General features: G+C 43.2%; 1 protein-coding gene across 1 annotated transcript; it reads left to right on the forward strand.

The window, feature by feature from the left end:
* Positions 1 to 4,038: 4,038 nt before the first annotated feature.
* On the forward strand, positions 4,039 to 7,909 carry PRLL (prolactin like). The gene is made up of 5 exons (NM_001165912.1): positions 4,039 to 4,092; positions 4,201 to 4,364; positions 4,444 to 4,551; positions 5,633 to 5,812; positions 7,322 to 7,909. Exons 1-5 carry the CDS (start codon positions 4,062 to 4,064, stop codon positions 7,514 to 7,516), a joined length of 678 nt encoding a protein of 225 aa, NP_001159384.1. The 5' UTR covers positions 4,039 to 4,061; the 3' UTR covers positions 7,517 to 7,909.
* The last annotated feature ends 5,044 nt before the right edge of the window (positions 7,910 to 12,953 follow it).

The following is a 12,953-nucleotide window of genomic DNA, read 5'->3' on the forward strand; positions in this document are numbered from 1 at the left end:
ATACAAGAACTTTTTGATAATCCAATGTCAGGTTAATCCTCAAGAACTAATGTCCCTTCCGTCTCAAAGCGACTATTCAAATGAGTAAATGACTGCCCTTTGCCTCTTCACTTATCTGTAAAATGGGTATGAGAGCATGCCCTCACTTCAGGAATATGCTGTGATAATAAATTAGTGAATGCTTGTGAGCAGGTATTCAATGAAAAATAGAGTATTCAAGAGGAAAATGATTATATATTCAGAATAGGTTTGAAAATTGTGTAGTAAATTAGGCATGGGAGCACACAGTGAACAATAAAAGAAAAACAAAACTGAATAGCTGCTTATTCAGCTGAATATGGTATAGTGAATCAAGCAGAAATCCTGTGGAAAAAAAGAAATAACAATAATTCAATTGTAATACTAAAGGCTGTTATGCTTGTATGCATTAGGAATATGAACAAAGATTCCATAGCACACTTAGTATTATCAAATGCAGTGAGGAGCATTTTATAATTACAAATTTCTTTATAATATTTGAGACCATGAAAAGAAAATAGCAGAAATTCCTAAGTATTGACAAAATGGACTCATAAATACTGCTATAAGAAAATGAAGATTTAGAACTTGCTGAATACTTTATGCTGTAAGATATTACTATGCCAGTGGGGAAGACACAGTCTGGCAACATCTGGCACTAGCCAGATGTTAAATGAACTACAGTTAACTTATGTTCATACTGCAGTCATAAAAATCTTGGAGCTTTGGTACATCTGACATGATCCTCTTCCACAGTGATAATTTCAACATGGTGGCAGATGGGAAGTCATAATTTAAACAAAGAATCACTTCAAATCAGTGGGTAGTCCTGTAAAAATATAAGAAGTACACAGGATGATACCAGGATGATGCCTTCTTTCCTACTTAAGTAACTCTCTAAATAATCTGATTTCATAAACAGAGGACATCATAGCATAAATTTTTTCCAGACGAGTATTACAGAACAAACTCTGGGGTTAAGGTTCATTTTGAACAGTGCATGCTTATTAATAACACGGACTCAGGACCTGAACCCAATCTCTGTGACACCAATATGAACAAAGAGTAAAGACATCAAAGTTAATGGAGCTATAGCAGCATGATGGTCTAGCCCAGTGCTTGCAGAATTCAGCCGAACACAACTACCATTTTCACAGGGCACTAGGACACCTCTGTGAGATTGTCTCCAATGTATAATGCAGGTATCTTTATTTCCTTAAAGTTCTTGGCCCTGTCTTAATGTCTTGCCTGAAGTTTTCCTCCAGGTTTTTTTCTGGAATGCATTTTTCTTGAGGCACGTACCAACACTGTATAATTTTATCTTTATATTCCAAAGAAGTTTGCTCCAAATCTCCCTGAAAATGGAACGAATCTCTTTTACATGTTACTACCAATCCTGCTGCTCTCAGTGTCACGCATCACTGACACTTCCAATATCAGGAGAAACACAGCCAAGCTGGAAGTATTTGTTACTCTTAGAGCACATCAGAAGTACTACATGGACAGACTATATATACAGACAGTTTGTGCTATTTAGACATTTAGATACCTACCTCCGAATGAGCATCAAAAGGGCCCATTTCTAAATTCACGACACCTGAAATCAGATGAGAGAAATCCTGTCCTGAATGTATGGGAGAGAATCTTGCTGCATGCTCTGAACACGCCTTTCTCTTCAGCTTGCAAATGTTAACAAGATAAACTGGGTTTTATTTAAGTTCTTATCCATTTGAGCTGAGCACCAAAAAGGACACGTGGAAGATGCATGCCTGTCTCTTGAGATAAGTGCTTGGACATAAGGAGACCAATACAGAGCAGGAAGACAGGCCTTCAGGTGGCAGTGAGCAGCAGTAGTTGAATTCTTGCTTTTGCAAGATGAGATTGTAAACTGTGAGACAGAATCATGTAGAGCTTTCACATAAAACTGGTGAAGTGATGAGGATTCTCTGCATAAGAAGTAAGAGAAGCAGCAGGAGAACCAGCAAAGGATATAGTTGGAAAAGTCAAGAGAGGATGAGGAGGCAGGAGGGTGACAGCTTGAAGAAGATTCCAAAGGAGAGCCGATACTGAGTTTTGACTTCAAAAATTCGTTATAGATATAAGCCAAAGCAGATCCAGAGACTATCAAAACAGAAAAACGAGACTTAAAAGAGCATAAAAGAGAAAGAAATCTAGCTGATGAAAGTAAACAATTTCACAGTGAGTGAAGTGTTACTGAAAGAGATGTTAGAAGAGAAAAAAGCCAAACACTACTACATGAAGGGGTAAAAGCAGATACTGGGGAAAACTGAACAACAAATGGACTCGGCGCTCCAAAAAGCAAACTCCAATACTGCAGTACTCACTCACCTTTGTGGTGGCACCATTTGGTTTTGGGACACTAATGACAAAAATGATTCCAGGACTAACATTGATTCCAGGACTCTTTTTTTTCCCATTTCAGAGAGCTGTGGCAGAATATATGGAAATATCTGCGGATGTTCTCTAGGGTCTTGAAGGAGATCAACTGGTCTCACTCAACTTGCAAACAGTATGCAGATGTACATACGTATGTATGCTCAATCATTTGAGCATGGCTCCCAGACAAGGCTTCAGCAGAGCACCCAGTCCAACAGCAAAGAACAGGGTAATCAGCAGGAGCCTGTATGAGGGACAGCAGGGAAACGGAGCTGCAGCACCTTAAGAAGACAGGATTCCCTTGTAGTCCTGAGACAAGTCTATGGCATGGTTTTATAACTTACTCAAGATCTTCTGGAAATGTTGGGGTTCTGGAAACCCAAAGCAGAAGGCATGTTTAAAATGATTCCCACACCTCTAGCTCTACTTCCAGAACTGTGCCTTTTTGTGTACAAAACCAGGAAAACCAGAGATTTGTGATCCAGCTTTTGGAAAAGTGATTATTGTTTCTAGTGGGTAGTGAAATCTTTTTGTATTTCACTTCAGAGGTACAAGTTGCATCATTTCCAGATTGTTTCGTTCAAGAACTCACATTATTAACTTCTAGAGCAGCGTGTGACTTGCCCCTTCACGAGCCTTCATGACTATTTTATGGGAAAAAGCAGTATTTGGTTAAAACAAATCATTTCATGTTTTACTCTCCATGATTTGCATTTGGGAGTGAATACGAAAGTTCCAGTTGGCCTTGCCCTATAAAGCCGCAGCAGTCTGGAAAGGGCAGAGGTCCAGTGTTGCCCATTCCTCCCCTACTCACAGAAGCACAGACCCCACTGCAGGCTTTCTGAAAGCCGTTGGAAGGTTTATAAGGAAGGTTAGGTAATGTTGGAGATTCCACAGTGTCCCCGAGCAATCTGTTCCACTCCTTAACTTTCCTAACCGTTCTTTCCAATGTCCAATTTAAATTTTCCTCATTGCAGTTTAATCCTGTGATATCCCGTAGGCATAACGGACGTGGTGAATGACTGCCTTCTTGCTGCTGTTCTCCAAAAGGTTTTGTCTGTAGGATAAGTTATCTTCTGTTTTCATATACATCCTTAAATGCATTATAAGTAAAGGAAAGAAGGAAAGGAAGGGAAAAAATGAAAGGAAGAAAAGAGGGAAAAGAAAGAAAGGAAGGAAAGACCTTACTGCTGTCATTTTGACTTCCAAAGCCTTTCAAATGAACAAAAATTGATCCTTATATTCTCAGAGTCATTTCTTTAAAGTGGGTGAAGCAGGCAAATCATTTCAAGTTGAGCAATCTGAACAATCCTATTTCAGGCTCCTTGCCTCACGCGGAATGATGTCCTGCCTTTGATACAGATGTATGCTGATGTGCACTTACTGGCACCGGTTTAAAGAGGAATAAGTCCCGGAAAAAGACAACTGCACCATGTGCTTCTCTGCGGGAGGCTGAAGTGGCAGTTCTTCCAATTATAGCTCTCCAGCTCAGTCCGTTCGGGCAATAATGCCGCACGACGGCCGCGGGCTGCGCACGTCAGGGAGGGCCCCGCCAGGAGCGGCCCCCCCGCCGCGCACACCCCACCGCGTATATAGGGGCGGCGGGGCCGCTCCGCTCCGCGCTGGGCAGAGGGTTCCGTGGTACCATGGCCCTGGGCCGGCCGGCGGAGCGGGCAGGTGGGGACGGGACGGGATGGGACCGAGAGGACGGGACGGGACGGGACGGGCCGGGATGGAGCGGACGGAACTGAGGGTCTGTGCCCCCCGACGCCCCGTTCTCCGCAGGTCCCGGCGCGGCGCTGGCGCTGCTGTGGCTGCTGGTGCGGGCGGCCGCCCCCCCGGCCGTGTGCCCTCCGGGCGACGCGGGCTGCCGCCTCCTCAGCGTGGCCGACCTCTTCGACCGCGTGATCCGGCACTCGGGCAGGATCCACAGCCTGTCCACCGAGCTGGTGAGTGCCGGGCCGACCCCGCGCCGGGAGGAGGGCCGGGGTGGGCCCGTGGGCTTGTTGAGGTTTTCTTCCCCCGCAGGAGAAGTACTTAACGCCCCGTGACAACGAGCTGGGCAGGCCCGCGAGGAAGTGCCACACGGCCACCATGCTGACCCCCAACGGCAAAGAGTACGCCCAGAAAATCACGGTAAGGCATGCCGGGATGCAGGGTGGGCACGCCCGTCGTTATTCTGTCCTATCATAAAAGATGCATGTGTTGACATGTATGTCTATGGTGACGTGCGTTATTTCGCATTTACTAATTGCAACGGAGGCTTTGTGGTGGTACTTCATCCAAGTGACAGGCGTCCCTTTGCTTGCTGTCTGTGGCTGTGTGCGAAAGAGCAACTTAGCTGTGACTGCGATGTGTGTTAGATTGGTCAGTGCCACTGTGAAGTGGAAAAAGCAAGGGGGAGAGAGGTGTAACGGTTGTTATCTCTGAATCGAAAGGTGAGGGGAAAAGTAGCCAATTGTTTTAGGCACATCGTGGCAAAGAGAAAAAAATCATTCTTTGGAGTAAGTCAGGAGGAGTTTCTTAAGACAGAAGTTGAGGAAGATGAGGGTTTGGCAGCAGGAGAGGCTTTCTTCCTGCAGGAGGAGATGGAGGGAGGTGTATGTCAGCAGCTTGAAACATGGAAGTTCTCCCCCAGAGTTCAGCTCACATGGAAAGGGAACTGGAAACGCGGCCCTGCCCCATGCTGGGAGCCTGCAGCATTGCTTCTGAGCTGTGGTCACCCAAGAGCTCATAAGGCCACTTGGTTTCTGTTAGAGAAGCAGCCACCCTGAGCACCAGGTGCTTTCCTTGGAAGTATGTCTGCAGCGCACCTTTGATGACGTAGCTATAGGCTGTGGGAGGTGCAAAGCGATGCACCTCCATGCTGAAGTGCAGCTATTGCAGATTGGGTGTCTGGATGGAGCCTCTTGGGCTAGTGAGACACCCAGGAGGCAGTTCTGAAACTTTTTGGTCCCTGTTAACTTGGACAGGAGTGCCACCACTTTGCTCATGCTGCACTGCAGAATGCAGAAGTGTAAGAAAGCTGAAAAGAAGACAAATACAGGTTTTTGTTTCTTATATCTCCACAGACAAATGGAGACAGAGTGGTAGCTGTATATTTGCAAACTACTGAACTGCACACATAACCCTTAACCCTGCTGAGATTTCATTGTGAGACTGAGCTCACATGAGCTGCTGCAAACTAAGACAGCAATTCTTTGTTTTAATCTATAAGAGAGAAGAACTAACCTACTTGATTCTGAAGCTTCTGCAAGCCTGGAAAGAGCCACTTTCCCGCTTTAATCAGCACATTGAAAACCTTCAGGAGCTACCTGGTGAGAGCCTCAGCAAAGCGAAGCAAATCAGCAACATGGTGCATGAGCTGGAGACTGGGGTTGAGAAAGTGACAGAAAAGGTAAGGTTTTCGTGTAACTTATTTGCACCACACGTGTGAGGCAGGTGACTTCTGGGGCTGATGCATACTCTCAGTTGAGCTGTAGCCTTACTATGTGCAGAGGCACTGATTCAGCAACAGCCTAAAGCCTGACAGCTCATGTTCAAATTCCTTAATGCTTCCAAACTGTTTGAGAAGTTCTTTAGTGCAGTACGAGCCCTCTTCATTGCCTTGTGTCCTTGAGTGGTTGCAAAATGTCATACTAACAAAACATAATGGTCTTTGCTATATAGATTCAGCATTTTCTCAGCCAAAGGATGCAACAAAGCCATTTCAAAAGTGCTTTCCAAACTCTGGTTATAAATTTCTGCATATAATTTTTTATTTGCATCTTCTCATGACTATCTGGAAGTTGTGATCTTAGTGTTACTTGTGCATTCGTATCCAAACTCATTTGGAATATGGGGTAGACAAATAAGGGCTATGGGTCCATTCTCTGAAATGGCTACACTGGCAAGGTGCCCATTTTAACTAAAAAGTGAATGATGGATTACTGTCTGGCATGAGTGGATCATCTTTCATCTTCATGAGCACAGGTGGGGAGCACACACAAGTTTTAATATGATAAACAACTCATCACTGTATAAATGCAGCCTTCATTAGGATGGTTCTGAGAGTTACAAATGGCAAAATTCATCATCCAAGTGCAGCCCCAGGTCAGGATTTGAGCTGCCTTAAAGTTCAGAGGTATTCCACAGCTTGACCCCAGTTTGCTTCTAACTGAAGCAAGCCACCAAGTTCTGAACCAATTACACACTTCTCACACCTTTTCCTTTCCTTTTGGAGGAATTACTAAAAATGAACACTCCGAAGTTTTGTGGTTTATGTCCAGTCTGACCTCTTATGCACCATGGACATATTACGCAGTGGACATATAACTAAAAAAAATGAAGTGAATAATACAAACATAGCCCAGTATTGCAGGTTTTTTGTGTTGTTTTTGGTTGGTTGGTTGGTTTTGGGAGGAGAAGGATTCTTTGTGGATTGTTTTACTTTGTGGTAAGACACCAATTCTAACCTTGGTCCATACTGTGAAGCTGCTGCCTCTGAGGCAGTCACAATCTCCAGATTTCACCAGTTTAAACAGCACCTGGCGAATCTTCACATCACAAAATTCAGTGGACAAAACTCACTAAAGTAAATGACTGCAAGTCTAGAGACTGCTTTACTGTATTACTTTGAGGAAATAGCCATCAGCAAACAGTGGTTTCTGCTTAAATTTAGATTCTGTAATCCTTGTAATTCCTGCATTACTGGTCAGTCACATCATTTCAGGCTAGTCTTAGGTATGGGCACTATTAAAGTGAAAAGCCAATGTTGTTTCTCTGTAAGGAGCTTTCTATGTGCACATGAAAGGGCTGGGGTAGAACAGCTGACACAGTCATACTTTGCTTGACTTCTGCCCTAGTATTTTAAAGATTTGTTTATACCTAACTGCTTCTTGTACTTTGTTTCCTGTTTCCAATACAGATGCAGTCAATGGGCATCATCAGCAATTCATTACATGGAATGGCATCATCTGAAGCTGCTGGCTTATCAATTAGTAATGAAGCAAATGTGATGAGTGACTCTGACTTCATTCACTGTTTCAGGAGAGACTCCAATAAAGTACAAAGCTACTTAAAGATTCTGAAATGTAGGATTATGCCAGAAAACAGTTGTTGAGTAGTAATCTCTTAGCAGGCAGTTTTCAGCATGCTGTTTATTTAGATAGAAAAATATAATTTATTTACAATAAGTTTATTAGGAAAAAGGTTTGGAAACTCTGGCAGTTACTTGAGACTGTTATCCTATGCCGATAGAATATTAAATAAAGCATCATGTGTGTACGTGGGTAAGCACATAAAGACAAAAAGGAGTACTCTGGCAGTAGATGAAGCGATGTCTTTGGTACAATTTAGACATACAGGCAGTTGAAAATGAAAGTTAGTTTGGTAAACCTTGGTACAAATATATCTAAATACTATAAGTTTCCGTATGGAAAAACAGTGCTCAATTCTGGTCTGAGCACCATTTCAGTGTGGGAGTTGGGTATGGCTGATGCAGCAGTGAGTCCATCCCATAGTGTTTCCTGACCCAGAGCTTGGATTTTACAGTAATGATGGCAAACTTCACAGCGAATAAAAATCTGAAAGCTGTCAGAGATTTTATAGTAATCACATTTCCCTACCAGTGGAGTAGTGCTAACTGCTGTTTATAGAACAAAACCTCTCTGCATTCACATCCTAAATGAGCCCTTTAAATAGAAATTTATAATCAACATGGGTTTATCTTTAGCCTTCTTGACTATTTCATCCCTGAATGCTCTTTTCTGGCCTCCTCTGATCTTGATGGTTGTTGACAGTTGCTGAAGCTGAGGCTGCCAAGAATGTAGAGTAAAATGCTGACGACTGTTTCATACTGATGCTGGATTTGGTCTTGGGAAACTCAGAAAATGGGAAAATGCTTCAAAGGAACATATATGCAAAGCAAAGGAACAACATTTTCAGTCACGTCTCAGTAACCTGCTGATACCCAGACACTGATGTATTTCCTCAGCTCGAAGCTGTGAACGTTCACAATTTGTATCTGGTCCCTCTTGTGCCAGGTATGCTAGAAGTGCAATGGCTACACAGTTCCTGCCCCAAAGAAGTTACTACCTGCAATTCCTTAGGCAGGAGGGTGTCACTAATGCATACAGCTAAAGAGCAGTGTTTTGCCAAACTCTGGAAACAAAACATATCTCCAAGTAGAATAAAGGAAGGGCTCCTCTGGACAAGCAGACAGAACCAGAGAGGTACCTCAACTGTGCCTCTGTCCATCCACAGTCTCAGAAAGCAGTGGAGCAATTAGTAATTTTGTCATTCATTTCTGTCAACTGCATTGCCTGCTCTTGAACAAAGTTCCTAAGTTCTGTGTCTTGCTTTGAGTGATTTCACTCTCAAACCCTCTTAAGGCATCAGTTTGAGAAGCATCCATGAAAAACATTGTAACCATGGGTGAGCATAGATGCCAAAACTGTGAAAGTGTGCATAAATAAAAGGGAAAAGCAGTGTTGGGATGCAGCCTCACTCCTTCCCAATAAGGAGGACATTGCCCACAAGAGATTAGCAACAGCTGTCCCGCAAATGGTGGCAGACACAGGAGGGCTTACTGAGTGAAAGCAAAGCTGATGGAAGAGACACGTGGGGAGCAGGTCTTGCAGATGAAGGGCTTGGCACGAGCATGACAGTTCCTGTTACTGTGATATGAGCTTGCACACTATCTTTTCTGTCACTACGCCTGTGTAAGGAAGCAACGCTACCAAGAGCAGAAGGGATGGGCCAGAGAGGTGATGGCACCATCCCTCCAGCCGCTGCATGCCAAGGCCTCCCTTCCCAGCACTCTAAGCTCTGCCAAGGCTGAAGGCCCAGTACCCCACAACTTGTCCTGCCCCCAGGCTGCCCCTAGCACCACTCACCCTGCTGCTGCATCCCTGAGGGCCTGGCAGGGCACTGGACCCAGGCCCTGGGCAGCCTGGGTGAGGGCAGGGACATGGGAAGGGCAGGGTGAGGCCTGGCAGGCACTGTGGTGCCCAGCACTTGTCCCTCTTTCCCCAGGAAAGAATGGCCATGCCCTGGAGTATAGATGGAGTATTACCTGTGGATTTTGCATGGTTTTGTATCTCTTGGAGAGATGGTGCAGCGATGTCATGCCTGAGCCCCAGGGCCGTGTATACCGCAGCCTCTACAAAGAGGAGGCTTCTTGGTTTCCAGTGTGCAAGATGACTTGGCAAGGACTTGGAAAATGAACTCCAATTGCTGCCAGGTCCCTCCACAGATAGGAAGATATGCTATTGGTTGCATTTGATGCCACATGGAAAACATTTTGCAAGTAGAGCAGATCCTAAAAATAGTTCCTATATATTGCAGAGAGCAAAGCTCTAGAAATTGTTGCTATAGAGAAATACAGAAACAGAAAATGATAAAGGAAGTCCCACAGAGGAAACAGCAGTGCACCCAAGTATTGCCTATAGTCATTCATGCTAACTTGCTGCCACAAAGTGGTGTTGTATTTCAAGATTTGCCTTTGGCTGAAGCGAGGCATGCTGGTAAGACAAATGTCCTCCTGTATCACCAACAACACATTGCTTCCTCTTTTCACCAAGAAAACAATTGACCAGCTGGCTGAAAGGGGCATGCTTTGCCCTCTGGCCACAGATGCCTCAAGTAGAAATATCAGTGATAGCTGCTTTTGCTTTTTACACTGGGGAATACTTCATCTTCTGCACGATTTTTCTTCAAGACAGCAATGAAATTAGTTAGAAATATGTGAAAATGTAAAAATGTGCACTAAAATTGAACACTTTCACATTGAAGAATGCATCATCACAGCTGAAAATACTAATTTAGGAGACACAGCTTTGCAAATAGAAAATCAGAAAATAAGAATTTGTTTCCAGTTAAGCGCTCAGATCGTAAAATCGAATCATTAAATCATAGAATAGAATCATAGAATTGCTCAGGTTGGAAAAGACCTTAAAGTTCATCAGCTCCAACCACAACCTAACCAAACTACCCTACGGGGTTCTGTATGTAACGAGGTGTGTTACAGATGAGTTGCAGTGTCATTTCTGCTAGTGGAACAGTATGTTTTGATTAACTTTCCTCACCAGCTAAATGAATTTAAGAATTATAGAAATTTCCATTCTTCTTCAGACTTTATTAAATGAAATATTGCAGCACAGCCCCAGCATTTCTTTATTTATTGCATAGAGCATTTAATTTTTTCAATTATTAGAAGTTGCTTTTGTGCATTAGGAGATTTCCTAGTGGTAATTTTTCCATTTTTGCAGGATGATGAAGTATTTGATAGAGACTTTCAGTGACTGGTTGTTTTTTTTTTTTTTTTTTCATAATGTGCTAAAGAGCTTTCATAATATATCTTAAATTTAGGTTGAATCTGATAACGTGCTGATGTTTGGCATGACAGATTAAGAGGAAGCATTAAGAGACTTTTGTTATAGTTTAATTTTTATCTAAAACCATATGATAGCAAAGCAGAAAAAAAAATGGAAAGACTTCTTTGAAGGATCTCCATTAACTTTCAGCTACTTCACGTCACACTCAAATGTTGACATACGAAGACAAAATGACCTGGAATATCTCAAGAATTCCTCAAGAATGGCGTGTTTATAAAACACTTCATATTTGTATGTTTGGGTGACTGCTGAGGCTCACTATCAAGCTGTTGCTGTGTGATGTTCCCATCCACCATAACCAGTTTTATTGCTTACAATTGCAATCAGTATCTATGGGAAACCAAGGACTGCTGTCTTCTGGCCAGCAAATGATTGAAGTATAAGCCTGCACTGGGAGCATCTCAGGTCCAAGCTGACATACCTTGGCGTGTTTTACACAGCAACAGTCACCATGCACTTAGAAGCATAGCTGTTGAAGAATTCTGTAGTCAATGGCAACTTAGTCCACTTAAGACTGCGACCCTCTCTGCAGGGGCCTTTTGGTCACCTCATAGTTCAAAATGAAGTCTAAAGTTAATTGGGCCCTAATTTCTCTCCGTGCCCTTCTTTGGGCGCTGAATTTACAGCTAACTTGCTTAAAATTGGTTTGTCTTCCTTTCTTTTCTGTGAAGATCAGTAATGGTATTGTTGGTAGAGGGTGCTGAAGCAAGTGAATGGACTTAATTTATGTCAGGCTTTTGACTGTGGAACGTATATTCATCAGAGGAGCTGTGCAGCTACAGCAATGGCAACTGGCATTTAAAACCCAGTACTAGTAAATCACGGTGGATAAAACAAATGTGATGTATTAGTGCAGCTAAGGAGTGACATTTGACCACTGTATTGTTGCTCTGACACTGAAGTTAGTAATGCAGTTTTGTGCCTTAAAGCAGCCTGCTCCCTTAAGCAGATCATCACAATTTCTCTTGGCAGAGAATTAGTAAAACCAAGACAAATCTTTGAAAATTATTTAATTCTATAGAAGTGTACAGCCAAAGTGTGAGTGCTGGCATGGCTGTAGTCAGCAAATTGCAGTCTGCCACTCTTTTGTGATTTCCTTTATAAAACAAGCCCAAGAGCCAGCAGTGGAAATCAGCACCTCTTGGTTAGGTAATGGAGCAATTGAGTTCCCAAGAACACCTTTTCAGGATCTCTATTCGGGATCTCCATCCAGACAGTCTCCAATAGGTGATGAGAGAAATGCTTCTCCTGGACCTGAGGTTGCTCCAGTGTGCAGCAAGGTCCCTGCTCCAGCACCACAGTCTGAGCTGTGTTAGCAAAGGCAGTGCTCGGGCTCAGCCTTTCCTCCCTTTCCCTCTTGTGTTCTACATTACATTAGCTTTGAGAGGTTGCTAAGGCAGAGAGGTGCCCAGCAAGCACAAGTATCTGTGTTATTTAGAGCCTCTGCAGAGTTTGGTTTCTATTGAAGTTCAGAATTTGAGGTACCTAAACCCTGCCAAGCCCTGGGAACCCAACAAACGTCCTTCGCAATATTTCACAGGTGTGAACCACATATACTCTCCAATACCATGCATAGGAAGCACCTCAGATATCCTACAAGTATGGTGCAAGGTCACCCGCTGGGCCATACCTTTGAAGTCAGAGTAGTACGTTCCTGGTTTTAATTGTAAGATGCCATCTCTCTCCAAAATACCATGCCAGATGCATTCTGTGCCCTACACCTCCACAGCGTGCCTGTCATGATGTACTTAAAACACCTGCAGGGGATTCTGCATAGAATTGGTGTTTGCTTTGTTCTTTCACAACTTGTGTTCACGCACTGAAGAAAACAAATACATACAACTTGATCTTTCATATGAAAAGAATGCCACTGTAAATCTCTCTTATTTTCTGTGTTCATGTTCTCCTTTACTGACATTCCATAGGATGGACCAAAGGGAAACTTCTTTAAGTAGCTTAAAACGAGAGGACTCAAGGTTGTATATGTTATGGGCTAAGTCTACTTCAACTAATTGCATCAGGCTGTTTTATACATAATTCAAAATTCACAGGTGTATTTCTAGGGTTTTGAAGAAAGCTTGGTAAGCATTTTCAAGTAAAGAATACTCTATCTTGTGCGTTGAAACTTTCTTCTAGCTTTGGAATAGGTATACCAGTAAGAGG

Source organism: Gallus gallus, chromosome 1 (genome assembly GCF_016699485.2).
Source record: "Gallus gallus isolate bGalGal1 chromosome 1, bGalGal1.mat.broiler.GRCg7b, whole genome shotgun sequence".
NCBI classification, from domain to species: domain Eukaryota; kingdom Metazoa; phylum Chordata; class Aves; order Galliformes; family Phasianidae; genus Gallus; species Gallus gallus.

What these genes read in the sequence shown, in the direction of transcription:
- PRLL (NM_001165912.1), top strand. Translation starts at nt 4,062, where the DNA reads ATGGCCCTGGGCCGGCCGGCGGAGCGGGCAG. An exon ending in ACAGCCTGTCCACCGAGCTG is followed by an intron (nt 4,365 to 4,443) that starts GTGAGTGCCGGG and finishes CTTCCCCCGCAG; the next exon opens with GAGAAGTACTTAACGCCCCG. An exon ending in AGTACGCCCAGAAAATCACG is followed by an intron (nt 4,552 to 5,632) that starts GTAAGGCATGCC and finishes TTAATCTATAAG; the next exon opens with AGAGAAGAACTAACCTACTT.